At 33.6% G+C, this 23,390-nt stretch overlaps 1 protein-coding gene across 2 annotated transcripts in view; it reads right to left on the minus strand.

Annotated features, from left to right (window-relative positions):
• Positions 1 to 526: 526 nt before the first annotated feature.
• ATG3 (autophagy related 3) overlaps positions 527 to 23,390 on the minus strand; it is a 30,719-nt gene continuing 7,855 nt past the window's right edge. For both annotated transcript variants that reach the window (XM_023517817.1, XM_003797695.3), the window contains 10 exons: positions 23,026 to 23,075; positions 19,939 to 20,009; positions 18,539 to 18,646; positions 13,440 to 13,489; positions 10,703 to 10,784; positions 6,814 to 6,848; positions 5,533 to 5,688; positions 4,634 to 4,761; positions 2,422 to 2,490; positions 527 to 798 (listed from right to left, as the gene is read on the minus strand). In XM_023517817.1, coding sequence (XP_023373585.1) covers positions 717 to 798; positions 2,422 to 2,490; positions 4,634 to 4,761; positions 5,533 to 5,688; positions 6,814 to 6,848; positions 10,703 to 10,784; positions 13,440 to 13,489; positions 18,539 to 18,646; positions 19,939 to 20,009; positions 23,026 to 23,075 — 831 coding nt within the window. In that variant the 3' untranslated portion in view covers positions 527 to 716. The remainder of the gene's footprint in view (positions 799 to 2,421; positions 2,491 to 4,633; positions 4,762 to 5,532; positions 5,689 to 6,813; positions 6,849 to 10,702; positions 10,785 to 13,439; positions 13,490 to 18,538; positions 18,647 to 19,938; positions 20,010 to 23,025; positions 23,076 to 23,390) is intronic.

The following is a 23,390-nucleotide window of genomic DNA, read 5'->3' on the forward strand; positions in this document are numbered from 1 at the left end:
CAAGTACTTCCTTGGCTAGAAGTGTCTGTCCCAGAGTACATCTGCCTTTCTAAACAGGATCCTATACGCGGATCTATAAACCGACACGATACAGCATGCGACACAACAAAGGGATCCCTTTAATAAATTCTAGTATCCTACCAGGCAATTGCAATAGAAGAAATGTTCCTGAATTCTTAATAAAAAAATAATTTTCGTGGTGTCTACTTAAAACAATCGGCATAAGATAAGTAAAAGTGCTTAACTGTTCTGTACATAGTAAGTACTTCGTAAGTACCATTAATAGATAACTGCTAAGAAAGAGAAAACAAAAGAAACAGAATCTAGTATGTGGTATTTTCTAGTTCTAATTTTGGTAATAATACACATTTAACACCTTTTCATTAATGTAAACCAAAAAACTTTGTCATTATTCTCTCATACATGTCATTATTGTCTCATGACAATAAAGACATGTCTTTATTTAAAGAATCGTTATTTAGGGAAAATCCTATTATAATCTTTTGATAAGAAGCAAGAAAAACTGTCTCTTTACACTCATTTTTATTAAACAAATAAGGCTGGTAGTGGAACTTCTTTTTATTTAATGCATAAACATTTAAGTCCCTTTATTAGAGAAATTGTATGTATTAGTGGATATGGTCAATGGTCACATCTATGGGTTAGTTCTTCAAAAATCAGAGCCAATAATTAGGATAGATTCTATGCTCTCTTCATCACATTGTGAAGTGTCTTGTGTAGTCATATTCTATTGTTGGAATGACAGCTTGTACAAATTTCAAGAAAATTAGAAGATACCTACAGGTCTTTAGCTAAGGAAAATAAGATGTATAAAAAGTTCTGTTTTAAGCCCACATTGTAATTATCCATTTCATTAAGCATTTCTCAGAAAAATGTATGGCAAAATCTTACATTAAGTCTTATTAAAGAAAATCATGCAAATTTTTGTCTATTTAACATGAAGTTCTCTATAACTTTAAGACTGCCTAACAACCTAATTCCAGTATTTCAATTTGAAACTTCTTAATGAGTCCATATAGGCACAATGACTTTGATATAAAATAAGGACATGGCTGTCCATGTAAATGAGGATAAAACTGAACAATTCACTTGACTCTTCTTTTATAAAAGTTTGTTAGAATGTTAGAAAAAAGTATAAAGCACTATAGCAAAAGAAAAAGGAATTAAATGGAAACTCGTCATAATGGAATGATTCTAGGTTAGTATTTTTACTTGTCATAGAATCAGCTTTGATGGACTGTGTTTAATTCTGAAATATAAGTCACCCCTAAAGTTGCCATACATAGGAAAAATGGAAAATTAAATGTACCTTTACAAAATTATCCACTACAAAATTTTATAAAGAGGTGGCCAACACATACAGAGTATTCTGTAAATATTTTGTAAAATTTTGTAAAGAAAGGTACATTTAGTTACAATTTCCCATTTTTCCTTTATACAGTGACTTTAGGGGCGACTTTTGGGACATCCAGTATATTCCATTGTACTTGAGAACATTAGCAGCTTAATTTAATTGGGGGAAAATGAATATTCTATTATGAATAATACAGAGTCTTCCAAGTTGCTACCTATCCTCTAACAGAGATGAATGTGCCAATTTTGCAGAATAGTAAGACTTTAGGAGTAAATGTGGCTTGCACCAAAAGTGCTTGATTTGTTTCCTTATCAAAACAGTGCAAAGTTCCTTCAAGGGACACACTTTTTGGTGATACCTACATTGTTTATAATTTCAAGACAGGGAATACCGAGTAACATATACCACCAGGTCCAGTATCAAACTAGGAATAAGCTAATTCAGGATATTTAATATCAAATCACTGATTTTGCTTCTGATGAATCCATGCTGTGAGTACTCATGTTCTGCAAAATCCAAATTTGCCTGGGGATTAACTTCAATTTATTCCTCTTGTCAACCCAAGAGAACTGAGCAGAACCACAGTAAGTTATAAGAAAGGGGTGCTCTTCTCTGGAGAAAAATGAATATACTATACTTTAACAATATCTAAAGCACTTCATATAGCACACTTTTTAAATTGAATTCTTTGTTGCAGGAGACCTCAGATTGATATAATCTAACTTTACTATACTTGATGGGAAGGCAAGTATCTTGTACCATGTAAAATTGGAAATACAGAAATACTTATGTTATTCTAAATTAGGTTACCTCTGTAACCAGGTAGAGCTAACTGGTACAACCAGGACATGTTATCACGCAAATAAGTCATTACTATCACAATATAACATTTTCTAAATAAAGATTCTCACTAGGACTTCAAGATTTGAGGGGCTAAAAGAAGTTTTAGGTACTATATGTGACTAAGGTTACACTAAATTTCTCAAAAAGAAAAGTGAATCCTAAAAGCCATTTTATCACCAGTCACATACAAAGGTAAAGGATACATATGAACTCCAAGTTCTCCTCCTCCTTCTGCAACAGTCTCAATGATTTTCTTCATCACCTCAGCATGCCTAACAGCAAAGAACAGATCTTATTAGTGTTGGTCAATTATGTAGTCGCCACAAGCACAATGGCATTAATTAGTTTTCTGATAACATGGGGAAAGAGTAAAGAAAGAAAACCAGAGCAGGGGAAATTAAGCCAGGGGATAAATGTGAAGCACTGGCTATCTGCAACAAAAACAAAAAGGTTCAGACCAGGCAAATTCAAAGCTACATGCTCAAAAAAACAAAGATATCTATAACCTTGTGATTGTGACTATTTAATTAGGTGAAGAGGGTCCATGAAAAGTTAATAGATCAAAGTTAAGAAGTTTGTGCTTTTCTTTGTCCTAATAGGTATTCTAAAATTTATCTGATTCTATTTAAAATATTTTTTTTTGCTTTATATGAATAAAAGTATTTAAATCTAAAGATTTTTTCCTAGCTATCTTTTCATGGTATCTAACTTGTACTACAGAAAAGAATATCAAAATTAACTATCTGGCATATAATCTAACAAAAAGGTAATGTACAAAAGTAACGATCTTTCATACATACCTTGCCTTAAATAATGCCACTTCAGTTTTTATGAATATATCCTGCATGACAGATGCAGTCAACTTAGAATATGAGAGTAAATGTATTAGCTTGGAGATCTGAAAGCACAATCCAGGGCAGCCCATGAAAAGACCTAAGATATCCTTGAAGTTTCATTGCACTGGCCCCCAGCTTTTTTGGCTACATTTCCATCACATTCTCCAATAGTCATTTTATTAAATGTGTTCAATGTAATTACCAGTTAAATTGTTTCTTTCTGCCTCAAGTGAGTAAAATTTACACCTCAGAAACATACTTCAGTTTGGTAAGCACCACCCCCAAACCTCAAACCAAAAGAGGAACGAACAGAACTCTCACAAATGAAACCTTTTAGATTAGGTAATTCAAAACTAAAACTAACGACTCCTGAATCACCTTTCATAATTAGCAATATTGAAGTCCTTAACATAAATAAAGTGAAAAAATAGTTAAAGCTTTCTATGTGATAAAAGTTTAAGACTAAAGAGGCTGCAGAAAATGCTCTAAAACTAGAGGAAGGAAAAAGCTAAATGTTTCATCAGGTAAACCAATGGAATAACAAAGTTTTCATCAAAAAACAACTCTTACTAGTATGTTACAAGTATTTTGCAATGTACTGTGAAAGTCACTTATTAGAAATAACTAATCCTAAGAAATTAGCATGTAATATCTTTTTCTTTTTTTTAGGAAACATTCTAAATAAATCCTGTGCATTGATTGAGTCAGTTTCACTTATTTGGCCCTGTGAAGAACACACTGACACAAAGAAAATCCCAAATTATAAAATGTACTTGACTTGGTAAGGCTGAAGACTTCCCAACTAAAGAATAAAGGAGAAGAGAGGTCAGGCCTGGTGGCTCATGCCTGTAATCCTAGCACTCTGGGAGGCCAAGATGGGTGGACTGCCAAGTTTAGGAGTTCAAGACCAGCCTGAGCAAGAGTGAGACCCTGTCTCTAAAAACAGGTGGGCATTGTGGTGGGTGCCTATAGTCCCAGCTACTTGGGAGGCTGAGGTTAAAGGATCACTTAAGCCCAAGAGTTGGAGGTTGCTTTGAGCTAGGACACCACAGCACTCTACCCAGGGCAACAAAGTAAGACTCTGTCTCAAAAACAAACCAAAAAAGGAGTAGAGAAGTGAAGTTTCTCACACATCTTCCCTCACTAACCACTAAGAAGAGATAGCTAGGTCACAAAGAATAAGCACAGAAGTTAATGTTATATGTTACGTTCCACAGAAAGACACATCAGCAACAGAGCAAACAATATCTAAATAATGAGTAAAGTCCAAAACAGGATCTTCCAAACTATTCTGGAAGTTAAACAGAGGTAAAAATAACAAATTATATTTTATAACTAAACATACACACACAAAATACATATTCTTAATGAATTAAATTTAAAATAAGCTGGTGAGGTTTTCCCCTTTTTCTTATATATTTAACTCAGCACAAGAACACTTTTAAGAAAGATGAAAAAGAACTTTACTTGCTTATTAAGTACATTTTTTTCTATATTGTACTGTTTATAGATGTGCAACTAAAACTCAAGAAATATATACACATATGCATAAAATATATGTATCTTTACATATACAGACCTGCATGGGTGAACTGAACACATAGGAGGAGGTGGGAGATGAGGATGATTTTCAATGGTCACTGTTTTCTTCACATGATCTTGACTGATGTCTTCATACATGTGCTCAACTGTTAAAGGCTGCCGTTGCTGAGAGCATAAAAAAAATTCTGAAATTACTATTAATATTTAAAAATTTAGCCTCAAACTCAGTTCATAACATACTTATTCCCCCATTCTACTCATTTATAATTTACAATTTCAGACTATGTAGAATTAATCCGGGGAAAATTTACAATTTATTTATAAAAAGGGAAAAAGGGGGAAAGTCAGCATATCCATACTATATGACATAGATCACCACTAATGCAGAAGAGATCAGATCCCACAACGAGGAAGGTTCATGACTGTCAAAACATGTTCCTCACTTTGTAACTCATGGCTTATTTTATACTCTTGTTTCCCACTTACAATCATAAGATGCACAAGTTAAACAAGTTGATCTAATTTTAATTATCCTTTAACTCCAATAAGTTGATGAATTTAAAAGGTTTTCTGTCTTAAAGGGAAAAAATTACTTATGGTCATTTTGTAAATGACCATATATCTAACAGATGTTAAAATCAAATATACTACACATATCCATTTGTACACTACGAATATTTCAACTTCCCTCACGTTTTAAAGGGATAAGCTTGGAGGCCATGAAACAAATGTGTAACATTATTTCTGTTTAACAATAAGTATTATTATCACATTGAATAATTTATACTTTATTAAAAATAAGAACCAAGTATAATGCTAGTCATAAAACTTTTTAAAAAGTGATTAAAGACCATAATATAAACCCACGGACCTAATAAAGAAGGAATGAAGCCCAACAATTTATTTACACTAAAATATACTTCTGTTTATTTTTACCTCATCATAGCCAAACAACCATAGTCGTGGTGTCTGGTAATATTTATCATAAGTGATGTAAAGGTCATAAGTTCTGGTTTGCAAAATAGCATCTTCACCTCCAGCATCAGTTTTAGCTTTACAAGCTTCTACTATTTTCCTTGTGTCTAGGGTAGCCTGGAAAATAATAGAGAAATATTTATAAGCATCCAATCAGTATGAACGTGACATTCTAGAAAATCTATTTTTCCCATCCTACATTTTCTTTATTTCCTCAAAAATAAACTTTAAACTCAACGCTAAAGCTTTATATGATATAACCAATGTAAATAAATAAAAATTTATTTGAAACATCAATACATTATTAAGAACACTAATCCCCACGTTAATTCATTAAAAATTAACTGAAGAAAACTCAGTTTTCTGGAAGTGTGCTGGGGGCCATGAATTACATTTCTGACCATCTTTAATCTGGAGGATTAATTATAAGCAAAGCTCACCCCTGAATTTGAAAAAATTTATGGACAAGTTATTGTTGACCCTCACAATAACCTGAAAAAAAAGTCTTTCCATTAAATCGTTTTAAGGGTCTATTCTTCTTTGACACCTAATAAACTTAGTACTATATTGTCTGCAAAAAGAAAAAAAAAGAAGGTATTGTTGAAATTAAATGGTGGCAGACATGTCCAAGAAATATTGCAGGGATTTGATCCCTCTATGAATCTTGTGATAGAGATGATAACTAGTGGGTGACAGAATAACATACTGGAATGGTGGTAATATGAGGACTAGTAGCATCATATTAAAAGCCTTGGAACAAGAAAAAAAAAAGGTATCGTTGAAATTAAATGGTGGCAGACATGTCCAAGGAATACTGTAGGCATCTGATCCCTTCAGAACCATGTGTGGAGATGGTAACTAGTGGGCAACAGAATAATATACTGGAATGGTGGTAATATGAGGACTAGTAGCATCATATTAAAAGCCTTGGAACAAGAAAAAAAAAAGGTATCGTTGAAATTAAATGGTGGCAGACATGTCCAAGGAATACTGTAGGCATCTGATCCCTTCAGAACCATGTGTGGAGATGGTAACTAGTGGGCAACAGAATAATATACTGGAATGGTGGTAATGTGAGGACTATTAGCATCATATTAAAAGCCTTGGAACAAGAAATCCATGTCCTCTCCCCAAAAAGTCTGATTTACTATGACTTCAAAATTGGATTGTGTACACTTCCATATTCAACTTTATGTTAAATAAACTTTTCTAACAGTCAAAAAAAAAACTCAATTTACAAACCTCATCTGTTTCCAACAATCCACTCTCTTCATATTCTGTTATAAAAAGCAACAATAAATTAGTAAAGTTCTAGAAAATTCCATAAACCAAACTATATATTATTTCAGAGTATTATTCAAATACTGGGGTTTCGCTTTTGTTTTTAAATGAAGATACTAAATACATATATACACACACATAAGTATATATATGTATACACACATATACACAGATGTATGTGGATACATACATATACTTTAAAACAACAAATACTTCACATAACAAAATCCCAGAAAAAGTCACTATGTTTAAGGTTCGGTGTATGTTAGTCTATTATTATCAATTGATATAATAGTACTATACTGTCTTCAGTGACTCCACAGCGTAGACAAGGTTATTTATCTAACTGCGTAAGTATGCTCATTAAAGTTATCAGTGACTTCTACTTTGCTGCATCCAGTGGTAAATTCCCAATTCTCATCTCTTTTTTTGCAACAAATATTGAGCAATAATAATAATGCAAAAAAAGTAACATTCACATTGTCAGATAAAAGTATGTCTATCATATAGAATGCTTTGACTCTGAGGTTCAGTATAAATCAGTTAACTTATTATTTTTTTCAGAGTCTCAAAAAATAGACAACTAATATTTATAAATAAAAATAAAAGACAATTTCGAAAAACAGATCATGCCAAATCTTATGGACAACAGAAAAAGAAGAAATACTTCAAAATCATTCTACTTCATCTGGATACACCTAATATTAAAATTGGAAAAAAATGTATTATTATTAATAAGGGAAATCACAAACAATTTTCATCTAAATTGACCTTTAGTCACATGTGGCATGATTTATTCCCTGCTCATTTTAACACTATTTCCTTGACTTTTAAGATATTTTATATTCCTGGCCTTCCTCCCACAACTGGCTGCTCCTTCAATATGGTTTGTGTTGTTTCTCATCATTGACTACTTAAAATACCATAGGAACCAAGGGCTCAGTTTTTGGTCCTTGTCTTCTCTCTATTCACACTTAACTCCTGTAATGATTCCACCTAGTCTTAGTGGCTTTAACTGTCTATGACTTTTAGATTTTATTCCCTAACTGCAGACTTGGGTATCTTAATTTTTGAGTTTACATCTCCACTAGACAACCAACAGACACTGCAAATATCACATGTCTAAAACTGAGCTCCTGACTCCTCTCTCCAAAGCTAATCACTCTTTTAATTTTCCCCATCTCATTTTATGGTATTCTTGCAGATCAAAAACCTTGGAGTCACACTTGACTACTCTGTCGTTCATATCCCACATCTAGTCCAGTAAAAAATCCCTTTGGCCCTACCCTCAAATGTGTTCAGAATCCTACTGTTGCTCTTCATTACCAATGTTATGACCCTAGCCCAACCCACCATCATTTCTTGCCTAGATTATCAAAATAGGCTCTTAACTGTTGTTCTTTTCCCCTTCAGTCTATTCTCAACATTGCGATCACAGCGATCACAGCGATCTCAACATTGCAATTGTGTGTCAGTCCTCTATTTTAAAAACCCTGCAGTGGTTTGTCTTAATCTTAGTTGAAGTCAGGACCCTACACTATCTGGTTCTTCGTCACCTCTCTGAATTCAGCCTTAATTACTCTCTCCTCCTTCATCTCTGGACATAGGTTCCTCCTCACAGTATTTTATATAAACTACATGTGATACCAAATCAAGGCATTTGAACTCTTCTCCTAAATATCTAAATACCTTATTCAATCATTTCCTTCTAGGATTTATTCAAATTGTATATTTTCAATGAGGTTTTTCTTGACTTAAGAATTGCAACACTTATTCTCACCCGATGATTTCCTAACCCTTTCCCTCCTTTACTATCCTCCCTACCACTTATAACCATCTAATATAGTATATATTTTGTTTATGTACTTTTTGTCACCCCAATCAGAATATAAATTCTGTAAGACTTTGTCTACTGCTTTATTTCTTGCATCAAGAACAGTACCTGATATGTACTATATTGCTCAATAAATATTGCTGCGTAAATGAAAATTACCTTTTATATTAGATACCATCAGCACTGGTTTATGAACAAAATTCCACATATAGCAATTGCTCTTAAACTCTATCCAAAGAAAATGTAACAAACACACTAAAAGACTTTATATATAAGGTAGGCCTATAGCTTGACTCTAAAAACAGTGCTTTTCTCATATGATTTTATGCCATCTTCCCAGCTTGGTCAACTGTATGCTATTCAGAGACAGATAGAATCCAGAAACAGTATTTGTGCAAAAAGGTGGTAAGTTTAGTTTCTAACAACTGTGAGACATCAAGGTGGAAATGAAGCTGAACAAATCTGAAGTTAAGGAGATCTGAGTTGGAGATTTAGATATGGAAGATGATATATGAGCAATTTTGGTTACAGGTAACTCTCATATTTCCTCAAGGAAAAGGTGTTTATCATCAAACTAAGAATAAGAATCTCACTAAATTTATTTTTATCTCAGTTGAAGTCAGGACCCTAGCACAGCTAGGTTTCAGGGAGACTCAGAAATAATTTTTGAAACATAATTGAAGAGTACTTTTACGCCAGCAAACATCATTTACTATTATAGTGCTTCAATTTTATGTGGCACAATCTAATACCTGTAAGCTATACAACATGTCTACCCCACCCTAAACTCTATGTAGTTTTTAGGCTTCAGTCACCTTACAACCTCCAGTGTCTGCCCTCTGTCTTTTTCATATTCTTTTCCTTTTTCCAATTTCTACAACACACACACACCCTCTCTATTCATATATATACTCATATTCACATTTAAACTATCATAGAGAATCTGATGCAACTCATACACCATCTTTTTACACTGCACAAACTTTCATGTCAGTATGCCATTACAAAAACTCTTAAGACAAAATTTGGGAATGTAAAGAATGAGCAAGGAAAAAAATATTGGATCTCCATGAAACACAGCAAAAGACAGAAGAATTTAGATGAGTCAAAAGACGATGATGACGACAACCATTATGATGACAGCAGTGTTACAGAATCCAAGGAAGGAATAAAAGAGGGTATGTTTAACGGTATCAAATAATGCAGAAAAGGCAGAATAAAGACAGACTGGATTTAACAAAGAGGGCACCCTAGTCATAGCAAATTCTTTTCTTTCCTTTTTCTTTTTTTGTTGTTTGGCAGGCTCTGGCTGGGTTTGAACCCACCATCCTGGTGCACTGGCCAGTGCTCTAACCATTGAGTGAGGGGTGCCTAGCCAGTAATAGCAATTTTCTCATCTATTTTTAAATATATAAGATTTCACGTGCATTAAAGATTATCAAACTAATGAAATACAAAGCTTTTAATAGTTATATATCACAGACCTGTATTACTTGATTCTGTTAGTATAGTGAGTTTCTATAGCTTGTTTAACAATGATTCCCTAATATGTGTACAGAGACTCTCAATTGGCAAGCCTAGGAAGGTTCAGAATCTTCTAGAACTGTGAGGGGATTCTATGTAGTTCAAAGGGCCTCATTAAAAATCACTATCTTTAGGTTTTAATGCAAAGATACAATCAAAAAGGAGAAAGAAAAATATAAAATCCACAAGTAAACTTTGTTCTGCTCTGAAATAATTAAGAGTATTTTATAGCCGTACCCTGCATTAAAGATTCATAGCTAATATTTATCCTAGTAGAAATAAAGTTATCTAAGATAATGTTCTAGGTAAAAAATGAGACCAAGATCAAGATAAATTTTGTACTCATGATATTTAAACCAAACAAAATCCTCTCTAGGCTGTTAAGTGCTAAAATTTAAAACTCAATGGAAGATAATTCTTAATCCACATGGATTACGAATATTCCACAATCAATATTCTAGCAGAATTAAAGCAAGTCTAGAACACAAATACCTTCCATATCTGCAGCTTCTCCTTCATCATCCTCTTCTTCCTCTTCACACAGTGCTGAACAATCTTGCAGCTTTACACTATCCTTTGAAATCAATTATATTTAAAAATCACTTAAACATGTTTGTTAGTTCAAACATGGAACACTCATGTACTAGCACATTTAACTACTGAAAATAAGAGCATTAAGGTAGTTATTATCCTTAAGAAACTCAAACTTGGCTCGGCACCTGTGGCTCAAGTGGCTAAGGCGCCAGCCACATACACCTAAGGTGGCGGGTTCGAATCCAGCCCGGGCCCACCAAACAACGATGACTGCAACCAAAAAAATAGCCGGGAGTTGTGGCGGGCGCCTGTGGTCCCAGCTACTTGGGAGGCTGAGGCAGAAGACTCACTTGAACCCAGGAGTTGGAGGTTGCTGTGAGCTGTGATGCCATAGCACTCTACCCAGGGGACAGCTTGAGGCTCTGTCTCCAAAAAAAAAAGAAACTCAAACTCCAGTGGAGATGACAAACCTATATATCAATTATTAAAAGTAATGTGCTAAGTGCTATGATTGAAAACCATCAAAGATATTATGAAAGCACTAAAAGTCATCTAAGCTAACCATTTAAAAATAATTGCCAGTTGTTGGGTGGCACCTGTGGCTCAAGGAGTAGGGTGTTAGCCCCATATACAGGAGGTGGCGGGCTCAAGCCCGGCCCGGCCAAAACTACAAAAAAAAAAAAAAGTGCCAGATGCACTCCCAATAAAAATTTTATTTAATCATTAGTATTAGAAAATCAACCCAAAGTTATGTTAACTTGTATGACACTTATAATTTAAAGGAGAAAAAGTATATCTATATATATGTAAATCACAATACATTTATAAGCTAAAAATAAATTACCAATAAGACACCGTATTTTTAATTTGTTAACAATATCCTGGCTGAATTAAGTTAGCCAGTTATCAGACTTTACAGTTATTACAACACATAAGATTTCAGTTCAATTTCTTAAATATATTAGCACTACAAGGAAAGAATAATGCTAACCAATGACAAGCCTAAAATACAATTTATCATTTTCACAAAGTTAATATTCTGAAAATCTGTGATCAACATACTAAATGAATCAACTGGACATCTGGTTTCATCCAGGTTATATTTTACGTAGAGGTGGCTTTATTTACCATTAGAAAGTTAAATCATGTGTATCATTATTATGTTCAAAATGTGAAGCCACAGATGAAAGATTGCCAGTGTCTGGATAATTATCAGATGAGCTAATATCTAAACTAATTATTAAAGGAAATTTTAATCATGCTGGCCAAATTCACACGCAATATAGACTACAACAGAAACCGACAACCAAGATTATTAACACTTGCATCTAGATGGTAAGATACTAAGCACTGGGTTATAAAAGTAACACAAATCCTATATTAAATAGGAAATAAGAAAGATATATTCTAGTTATAAATTATTCTAAGTATTTATCCTTTAGCAGGATATGAGGATGTTAAGTGAATAACAAGTATAATAAACATTATTATATTTATTAAAAATTCTTGGAAGAATTATCATAAATTCACCATTCCAAAATAATGCTATTCATACCATTTTGCCATCTATCATTCCCAAAGTCTGAAGCATACACACTAATGGCCAGAGTAAACAAGATCTTTTGAAGCAGCAAGACCACTGTGACATTTCTCCTTAATTACCCAACTCTCTAAAAAGTTGAATTTCAAAAGGATGAAATCTCAGGCCAATAAACTTACTCCATAGCAAGCAAAAATTGTGTCCTGAAAAAAATAAAACTTGTATATAACACTTTTTGTTAAATCCCAGTTACAAATTCCAAAAGCTCCAAATGATAAAATCACACATAAAAGTATCTAATGTTAGTAACTATTGTAGTGAATGTTTCCTAAGAACAGAAAGAACACAATTGTTCCATCCAAGTCGCCTATCCTCTAAGTAACTTCGCTTTCTAAAAAAAAAATTATAGGAAAGGTGAAGACATGTTGTATTTTTTTAAATATTTTCAAACTACAGATATATAAAAAACCATGGAGACAATGTACTCAATCTAAGAAATAAAAAGTTAATAGCTACAGTCTAAAATAACTCAAAACTTACAAGCTGAAAAATTCTACCCAATCATATACTTTACCCTCTCCCCAAGTAAATCATATAATAAACTTACCTGATTTAGCTTTCATTCATCTAAAATGTCATGAATTTAAATAAGCTAAAGTTATAAATTTTCAAAATAAAAAACTCCAAATTACCAGTAATTTAGAAGAATATATATAGCAAATTGCTTACAATATTTAAACTACAAAATTTAAATTAGCATCTTTTCATCCACAAGTAGATACCCTCCACACAAAAATAATTTACTTACACAACGATTTGCTACCAAATATACTTAAAAAGAAAAAGGTATCTCTGTTGAACTAGAAAGAAGTCTTTTCAATTACTGAAAATTAGTAATCTGTACAAGTTACAATCTCAAAAATGTTTTTCTTAAACAATTATAAGGAAAATAAGACAAGCATTAGGAAATAGTGGTGTTTTGGTATGTTGATATAGAAAAATGGAAGAGAAAGGAATAGCTGAAATTTCTGAGGTTGATAATAAATAACCAGAGTTTGCATAAGAGGTGAGTGATCTTAAAATAGTAGTATATATTTACGTATAAGCATATAACTAGGTCATTAAATTTAGAAATATAACTAATTTAACCAGTACCTTGCTTTCCACTGTAATCTCCTTAACTGCTTCAGTTATTCCTGCAATACCTGTTTAAGATTCAGCAGAAAATAATAAAAATTATTATTACAATATTTGTAATAAATATTAGCAGCATTTTCAGATATGAACTCTAGTAGGAATAAATAATCCCAAAGGCACTTCCTTCAAATTAAAAAAGGATTAATAGGATAATTTACCATTAACTATCCTATTCTATCATTCTTCCTTGAGTCTCTATAAAGTATTTTTTAAATAAACAGCTTAAGAGACTACAGGACTGTTATTCTGTTAAACAGGCATTGAAATTTTCTCAAAAAGGAACTGGTCATCTTGACAGAGATTGAGTGTGCCCTATCTGAAACATTTGGGGCCAGAAGTATTTCAGATTTCAGATTTTTTGGGGTTTTGGAATATCTGCATAGTTACTATTACTAGTCAAGCATCCCTAATCTGAAAATCCAAAATTCCCCAAAAGCATTTTCTTTGAGTATCATATGAGCACTCAAAAAGTTTTAGATTTTGAAGCCATTTCAGGTTTTGGATTTTTGGATTAGGGACACTTCACCTGTATGTAAGCTATTTGCTTTAGATATCTAGAACATCCAAAGACACAAACATATCACACTTAAATGGGCTTTCTACTGTTTCCATGTTTTATTTAATCCTTACAAACACTATACTGTGAGGCAGTCAGAGTAACTATGTGCCAAATGAAGTCTCCAGAGAGGTAAAATAATTAGCTTGTGTCTCACATCCAGTTAAATGAGAAAACTGGGATATGGAAATCCACAGCAACTTACCTGCCATTCAGTTCTCTCCACCATGCCTCACTCAGCAATTATCTCAGAATCTACTTATCTCAGTGAAAATATTAAGCAAGTGGCAGTACCAGCAGTCAGTAAGACAATATATTTAATTCGAAAAACCTGTCAGTGTTCTCAAATAATTTGTTTGGCAGGGACAGGAAATAAAGACAAAAATCGCTAAAGTTACTACAGAAAAAAAACTAAATACAAAACATGCTTAGCTTGTTAATCTTCTAAAATTTTGGTGCAGCTATTCAACATCTAAATGAAAGAATTTTGCAAATGAAAGATGTCAGAACCCAGAGACATAGCATAAAGCTTTTACTTCATAACAGTTTTTCCAGACATTGCTATATAATAGGTATGATTATTTTATAACATTAAAACCCAAATTGTAACATATCAACAAAATGATTCACTAAATCCTGTACATAAAAACAAAATACATTTCTTCAATTTGTCAAAACAATTACACATAGTAGAATAATGTAGTAGTATCCAAATAAACCAGAGTATTCAAAAAGACAGATACAGTTGGCAAAGAAAAAGAAAGCTCAAATGATTCTAATGAAGGTAAAGGTCGTCATGGTTAACTTTATGTCAACTTGGATAGACTGTAGTGCCCAGATGTTTGGTCTAAATGCTGCTATAAAGGTATATTTTAGATGTGATGAACATTTAAATTAGCAAACTAGGTAAAGCAGATAACCCTCCATAATGGAGGGGAATCTCATCCAATCAGTTTGCGACTTTAAAAGAAAAAGACTAAGGTACTCCACAAGAAGGAAATTCAGCCTCTAGACTAGCTTAGGACTCAAGCTGCAATGTCAACATTTTGCAGAATTTCCAATCTGCAGGTGTGCCCTGTAGAATTCAGACTTGCCACCCCTGTAATCATGTGAGCCAATTCCTTAAAATAAATCTATCTGTATCTATACCTACGCAGTTATCCCCACTTATGCCTGAAACCACAGATTGTATTAAATCCTATATACACTATGAGTAACAGTCAATCTGACAGCTAGGTGACTAATGGGTTGGTAGTATACAGAATATGAATAGACAAAGGGATGACCCACATCTTGGGCAGGATGGGATGGGACTACAGAAGCATTTCAGATTGTGGATTTTTGAATTAGGAATACTCCACTTGTAAACTATTTGTTCAAAACACTGTGCAATTTAAAACTGATGTATTATTATTATTTCTGGAATTTTCCATTTAATATTTTTGGACAGTGGTTGGCCACATTTAACCGAAAGTGCGGAAAGCAGAACTGAAGATAAAAGGGATACTCTGCTCTCTGGAGAGACACAATAAATAGAAGGGCTAACGGAAAAAAAAGAAACCCAGTTAAAGCACAGCTGAAGCAAGAGGAACTGAGTTGAATAAGTAACCAGTACTTGGCCTTATGAGTAAGTTGGAAGCATTGCAGTCATCAAATTAGGACATAATTTGCTATGGTTTTAATGTCTCCTCCCAAATTCATGTTAATAACTGCCATTGTGACGGTATTAAGAGGATCTTTAAGAGGTGAGTAGGTCATGAGGGGTATGCCCTCTTGAATGGATTAACATCATTATTTTGGCAACAGGATATTCTTGGGAGTAGTTTCCTGACACAATGATGAAGTTCACCCCCATCCCCTTTGTCTCTCACACATCTTTGCTCATTATGGTGGGGTTTCTGCCATGTCATAATGCAGCAAGAAAGCCCTCACCAGATGTGACCCTTTGATGTTAGACTTCTTAGTTTCCAGAACTGTGAGTCAAATAAACCTCTTTTCTTTATAAATTACCCAGCCTGTGGTATTGTTTTGGCAGCAGAAAACAATGACAAATTTTAAAGATAAAATTCTATGAGTATCTCTCATAAACATCAGTTACAATTTATTACACTAAACAAACTGTAGTTTTTTGCATATATGAAAATGTTACCAGGGAAAACTTTTTAGTTGTTAGTTGAATTTCATTTTTTTAGGTGTCTAATCATATTGACACCTACTTATCTATGTGAAAAATGACTTTGCAATATGTACATGAATTTTGGAACAGCGATTAAGACAGACTACAACTAGACAACTCATTAACTTGTCATCAGAAACAGTGCTATTATCAATGGTGCTAGACCATCAGTACAGAATTTACTACTGATGTGCTGCCAACATTTTCCTGCTATAGGAAAACTAAAGCAGAATAGTTTAAAAGTTTTAGAAAGATCAGGGGAAAAAAAGAAGTCTAACAGCACTACTTGGTAGATTAAAAAAAGAGTAATTTTTGAAATCATTTTAAAAAGCTGTTCAACCTGTTATTTTCTCTAGCCCTTGATATACCAATATTTAGCTCATTAAGCAGCAAATAAATTTCAGATCAAGAAGCCCAAGTCCTTAATCTGTGCCTATTAACTCCACAAGCAAATGAATGCAACATCCCTTACTCAGAGTAGAGGAGAAACAGACTGAAGGAGTACTTTAATCTGTACAGATTGTTCAGCCCTCTGTCCAATACAGATGATTCTCAATGGGGGTGGGAGGGACAGCAATTATTCCCCTCAAAGAACATTTAGTAATGTCTATAGACATTTTTGGTTGTCACAACTAGGGAATGCTGCAGGCATATAGTAGGCAGAAGCTATAGACACTGCTAAACATTTTACAATGCACAAGAAATATAGAATTATCTGGCCCAAAATGTCAACAGCACCAAGGTTGAGGAACTCTGCTCTGTTACTACTGCTGAAGATAAATGCGTGTACCTCCTAGGACTCAGAGGGAGGAAATCTGTTCTTAGTATTATGAATTTAAATTTAGAAAACATTTTCTTCATCAAAACTAAATCATAAATGGTAGGTACAGTAGCACATAATACTAGTTAAATAAATATAATGGCAACAAAAGGTTTTAGGACTTAGAATGAAAAAGCTTATTTGGGGTTCCAAACATATGCTTATGAAAGCCCTAAATTTGTTTAACAAATATTTAATGAACAACTTCCATATCATACACTATGATAGACACTGAGGATTCAACAATGAATCTCCACCATCACAGAGGTCATACCGTGTTTCCTCGAAAATAAGACACTGTCTTATATTCATTTTTTCTCAAGAAGACACACTAGGGCTGATTTTCAGGGGATGTCTTATTTTTATTAAGTATAATACAACAATCTACATTTATTCAAATACAGTTAAGTCATCTTCTTCTGGAACTTGACAGGGGAACCAACTTTGTTGGCGGGGCTGGCACTAGTGATGCGTGAACTCCTTTCCCCTAGCTGCTCACATGTGTGCAATAGGATGCCTGTGACTGCGCACTCACACCTGCCCAAGTGCAAATGGCTCAGAGAAAGGAGCTGTGGCAGATAAAAGGTATTCCAGTCTTCCTTACTGCTCCTCCCCGAAATGCATGGTGTGGCTATGCAGCATATCTTATTATCAGGATAGGGCTTATATTTAACAAATGCATAGAAATCCTGCTAGGGCTTATTTTTGGGATAGGTCTTATTTTCGGCGAAACACGGTAGGTACTTAGAATTTCTTTTAGTAGTCATTCAAAAAATAATTAAATACTTTTACATGTCAGTTCTCTGGTTAAAATAAATGCAAGTACAGTATAGTTCCTGTCATAGAGGTCATAGCCAGCAATAAAATGACATGTAAGCAAGAAATTCTAAAGCAAGGCAGTAGGCATGCTCAGTATTTCTGACTGGCTTTTTCTTGTATTCAGAAATATAAAAGGGCCAGGAGCAGTGGGTAAAAACCACACCTGTAATCCTAGCACTCTGGGAGGAGGAGGCAGGTGGATTGAGCTCAGGAATTCAAGACCAGCTTGAGCAAGAGTGAGACTCTGTCTCTACTAAAAACAGAAACACTAGTCAGGAGTGGTGGCATAAGCCTGTAGTCTCAGCTACAGGGGACTGACAAAAGAGGATTACTCAAGCCCCAGAGTTTGAGGTTGCTGTGAGCTATGATGCCACAGGACTCTTCCCAGGGTGACAAAATAAGATTCTGTCTTTAAAAAAACAAAAAAAGACAGAAAGAAATGTAAGAGAAAATAATAGGGGTATTTTCAAATTGCAAATGAAGTAGCAGGTACTATAAAAATTTGGCACACTCCAAAGGCATTTTTTTGAGTTTCTAATCTGTCCCTTTTCCTTTTTCATGTCAAAGTATACTGGAACAAAACTGTGCCTTCCATATCCTCTTTTTAACTCAAAGCTGTTACAAAAGGTTGTGAAAGAGTTTAAAACAACTTAACCTAAATACATGCCACTCTATATTCCTCTTACCTGTGTTGTGATATGTATCTACCCAGCCTCCATCACCATCATCTTCTTCAATGATAGCTTCCAATTCATCTGAATATTCCATCTGTTTGCACCGCTTATAACATGGCACTATTAAAAAAAAAAGAAATCCACCGCACCATGGCAAATACAGTTACTAAGACATAATCTGTTAACCATAAATCCATTAGAAAGAGATAGTTTATTCCATAAAATATAATATTTACACTAACAAAATATTAAGTGAATATATTCACTTTTAATGAAAGTCGTTGAAAGTTATATTAGGCCACACACAATTATTTGACCGCATTTATCTTTCCCTATATTGCTTTATTGTAAGACAAATAAAAGGCTGTTCGGAGTGTTCTACATATTTCTTTATCATGACAGTCTGTGAAAAACAGCAGGCTGAAGACAGAGATGTCATTGTTCAATTTCAGGCTAATGAATACAACCTTGTTTGAATGTCTTATTCTCATAACATGGTACTGGCTCTCATACTCTGAGGCGGTAGAGGTAATCTGGTTTTCAAAGCTAAAATAATGCTCAATACAAATTTCAAGATTCATATTTAAGTTCTAGTTATTCCCAATAAATAGTTTAAAATTCACCAAATTGCTCAATTTCACTTTCTTATTCAACACTAGTGCAAAGTTCTTCATACAACAAATGTGTCAACTAACGGACACTATGATGCATAAACCTAAATGTGAACATAAAGTAAAAACAAGGCGTGGGTCAACAAATTATAATTACTCTATTTTTTTTTAATAAGCAGGATATAAATTACTATTATGGTATGGGCAAGAAAAAAAATCATTGTTTTGTATATATTATTTTCCCTTTTCCTATGATTAGTAAATTAGAGTAGAAATCAATGTACTATTTGATTATTTAGGGACTGTAACACCTTTTTGATAAATTACCTTCGTAGAACACCACATGTTTCAAACATTTTTTTGTGCCTACAGGCAATCCTTCAATGGCATAAGGGATAATAAAATCTTTACCTTTGAGTTTTTAGATGTCACAGGCGGTACCAATTTCATTTTCCATGAAAAATTTAAGTCTAAAGAAGATAATATCATACACCTAAAAAGATTATGAAGTCAACTTAAAAAAATCCAATAGGAATAAGTCTAACTTCCCTTATGTTTCGTAGATCTTTTTGGTGATAAGAAATAACAAAAAGAGAAGAAGAGATAAAATCAACTAAGGAAAAAAAAATTCCAGCAATTAAAAACCCTACAGCTTCATTAAATTTCTGAATTTCTATGTGAGAGACACTATAAGAATAGCTTTAAGCAAAAATTTGGATCAATAAGAACTAAAGGTTTTTCATGTGGTTGATTTTAATATAACTATACAAAATTTACTAATGTACATGACATAATTCTTACCATTTTTGGTTACCAAAAATTGTTTGGCTGTTGGTAGGTATGCCTTCACTTTTACCTCCTCCCCTGTTGCCCTTTAAAAACAGTGAAAAGCACAAAAATACAAAATATATTTTAAAAGGCAAATACAGAAATATTACATATAAATCTCAAAACTACAGAATCTAAACCCCTGAGAAAACTTCTTAAAAACTGATATGGGAAGGAAGCTCTATGTTAGGGCATGTAAAAGCACAATAATAATATAAGTGAAATATACTAAGTAATACAGATAGAGCTAACAGAATTTGGATTAAATATTAGACAAAAAAGTAGAATAATAGACAACAATTTAGCAACTATCATGTTTGCCTTTAAACCAAAAGAAAATGCTGCTCCTTAGTATGCTACAGCCTATTACATAATCTCTCAGATTTTTATTCCTAAAGTATTGTTCATCTTGAGAACAAGAAAAGGCAGAGAAAAAGCTGCATGACATTATATAACAATGTAGGTGGCTGGCAAAATCTCTGTTCCTGCCACTGAATTAAAATTGGAACTAAGAAACACAAGATGTTTTGAATAAGATGATGATGTTAAGAATAATAATGCTTGAAAACAAGAAATCCCTTATTACTAAGTGCTTAAGTATAGGACTTAGAACTATAACATGTACTATTTTCAATGAATAACTCTAAATGATAGGTAATATTGCCCAGGCGCAGTCTCATGCCTGTAATCCTAGCACTCTGGATCACCTGAGGTCAGGAGTTTGAGACCAGCCTGAGCAAGAGTGGGATCCTATTTCTACTAAAAATAGAAAAATTAGCCAGGTACTATGGCAGTCTTCTAGGTTTTTTGACTAGTGCTAACTGTCAGATTCAACAATGTCACTGCAATGCTTGAAGTTCTAAAAGGAGTTAGAATAAGGTCATGATAGTACTTCTGGACATGAAGCATGGAAATAATCTGCTTGTAACTCTTGATTTAAAATGAATTATTCCTTTGGCTCAGTAATTCAGCCGTAAGTGTAGACAATGAGGTGAGGTGTAATTGAGTTCTAAGTTAGAATAAAATTATTGCAACCATAAATTCATAAAACATAAATGGAAACTAGTGGTACTAGCTAAAAGAAGATTCTACATAGCATTCTGAGAGGCTGAGATAGGTAGTTGCCCGAGTATACAAGTTTGAGACCAGCCTGAGCCAGATTGAGATCTCCTCTCTAAAAACAGCCCAGCGTTGTGGCGAGCACCTATAGTCCCACTTACTGGGGAGGCTGAGGCAAGAGAACCGCTTGAGCCCAAGAGTTAGAGGTTGCTGTGAGCTATGATGCCACATACTCTACCAAGGGCAACAAAGTGAGACTGTATCAAAAAAAAGAACTTCAGAAAATTCTGTCCATAATATAAACCCCTATAGCAATGCTATAAATCAACACCTAAACTATTTAGACAATTAATGGCTATGACAAGAAGAGATTATACACTGTCTTCATTGAGATATCTTTGTCAAATTTATTGTCTCAATAAAGACAATGCATATGTATCATATTAAAAAATCCTAAACCAGTTCTTTTCATAAAATATCAGGTTAAATTTTATATACCTATTTAACCTGAAATACATAATTCAGATCAAAACTTAGCTAAATATAATTTAAACAGAAAATTTAGGATAGAGACAAAAAAAGAATCTTACTAAGTCAAAGAGCTTCTACGATGAGCTCCATTTTAAATATGGAACAAAAATACATGCGGGAAAGAAAAAGACATAAAAATAAACGATTCTGATATTTTGATCTTTTTTAGTACCTAAGAAATAATGCCCTAGTATAGGAGATTAAAAAGCAGTGACGACTGTATCAAGTACAAGTTAAATATAAAAATGAAGGGGTCTAAAATAGGCCACAGATGAAACAGAATTCCAACTCTGGCTTTAAAAAGCTTAATTATTTACACTCTTTAGATATTAACAAAAACATTATGACAATTAGAATGTTGTTAATTACAGAACCCTTACCCTCAATCAACACTCTACCTTTCAGCTATGACTGAAAAATGTTAATGAATAAAAATAATAAATTGAAACATCCACATACAAACAAAATGGTAATTCCAAACAATTCCAGTTCAAATAAAACAGTTTGCCACTACTGGGATCACTTTTCCAGTTACTGTCAGAAACTTTTTACCATTGGTACTTGAAAGTAATGATACTGTATTTATTTTAAAACTTTCTATTAGTATTTGAGATTTTTTTTTTTTTTGAGATAGAGCCTCAAGCTATACCCCTGGGCAGAGTGCCATGGCATCACAGCTCACAGCAACCTCCAACTCCTGGGCTCAAGCGAGTCTCCTGCCTCAGCCTCCCAAGTAGCTGAGACCACAGGTGCCCGCCACAGCGCCGCCCATTTTTTGGTTGCAGCCATCATTGTTTTTTGGCAGGCCGGGCTGGGGATTCGAACCCGCCACCTTAGGTGTATGTGGCTGGCGCCTTAGCTGATTGAGCCACAGGTGCCAAGCCATTATTTGGGATATTTTATAATATATGTTGTGAGAACTGCTAAATTGTTTAAAGTACTTCATAACCAAGAGAAAAGTTACTGAGGAAAATTAAAATTTAAAGTCTCTTAAGAAGCAGACTTATGGTTAAGACCATGATCAGTGCCATGAACCTTTACTTCCTAAAAGGGGAGCATACTTCTGAATCGTAACAGAAAGTGTTCATGTCTTTTGTTTTAAAGAACATAAAACTGCAAAATCTCTACATTTATTGTCATAAAAAATGTTCAATAAACATTTACTAATAAAAAAGCTGATCAAATTTATTAAACTCTTGAATTTTTAAAGAATTATGAGATCAGACCTAGATTCAATAAAGAAAGGAAGTAAATGCATTTATCTGAAATTCGTTCATCTTTTGTGCTAAAAGAGCAAATAGTCCTAACACTCACTTGTTCTTCATTTTACTTTGGCCATTATGAGCAGTTTTAACATAAAATCTACTAAGATAACAAACTGCTCACTCTAATTTTCATGCATTGACCTACTTTGCCCTAATTCTGAATCCACACCTTTTACTAAGTTTTTCTTGGCTCCATACTACTTACCATTGCCATGTTGGACAGTGATGGACTAAGTGGTCTCCAGCTGCCACAAACTATTCAGGATTTGGAAGAAAAGTGAAAAAAAGAAAGAAAAATTGAACATCACTGAATGTCAGGTCGCAAAATACAAAATTGATTGTTCTGAATAACTTTAATACCTAATAATCAATTAAAATGCAAAAAGCACCAAACCTGTTTCACCAGCCTTAAAATTTATTTTCATCATTATTAATCTCCAAAAATATTTCACATCCATAAAAACTTAAATCAATCTTTTTTTTTTTTTTTTTTTTTTTTGAGACGGAGCCTCAAGCTATCCCCCTGGGTAGAGTGCCATGGCATCATGCTCACAGCAACCTGCAACTCCT

Source organism: Otolemur garnettii, unplaced genomic scaffold (genome assembly GCF_000181295.1).
Source record: "Otolemur garnettii isolate 467f Iridium unplaced genomic scaffold, OtoGar3 scaffold00122, whole genome shotgun sequence".
Classification (NCBI taxonomy): domain Eukaryota; kingdom Metazoa; phylum Chordata; class Mammalia; order Primates; family Galagidae; genus Otolemur; species Otolemur garnettii.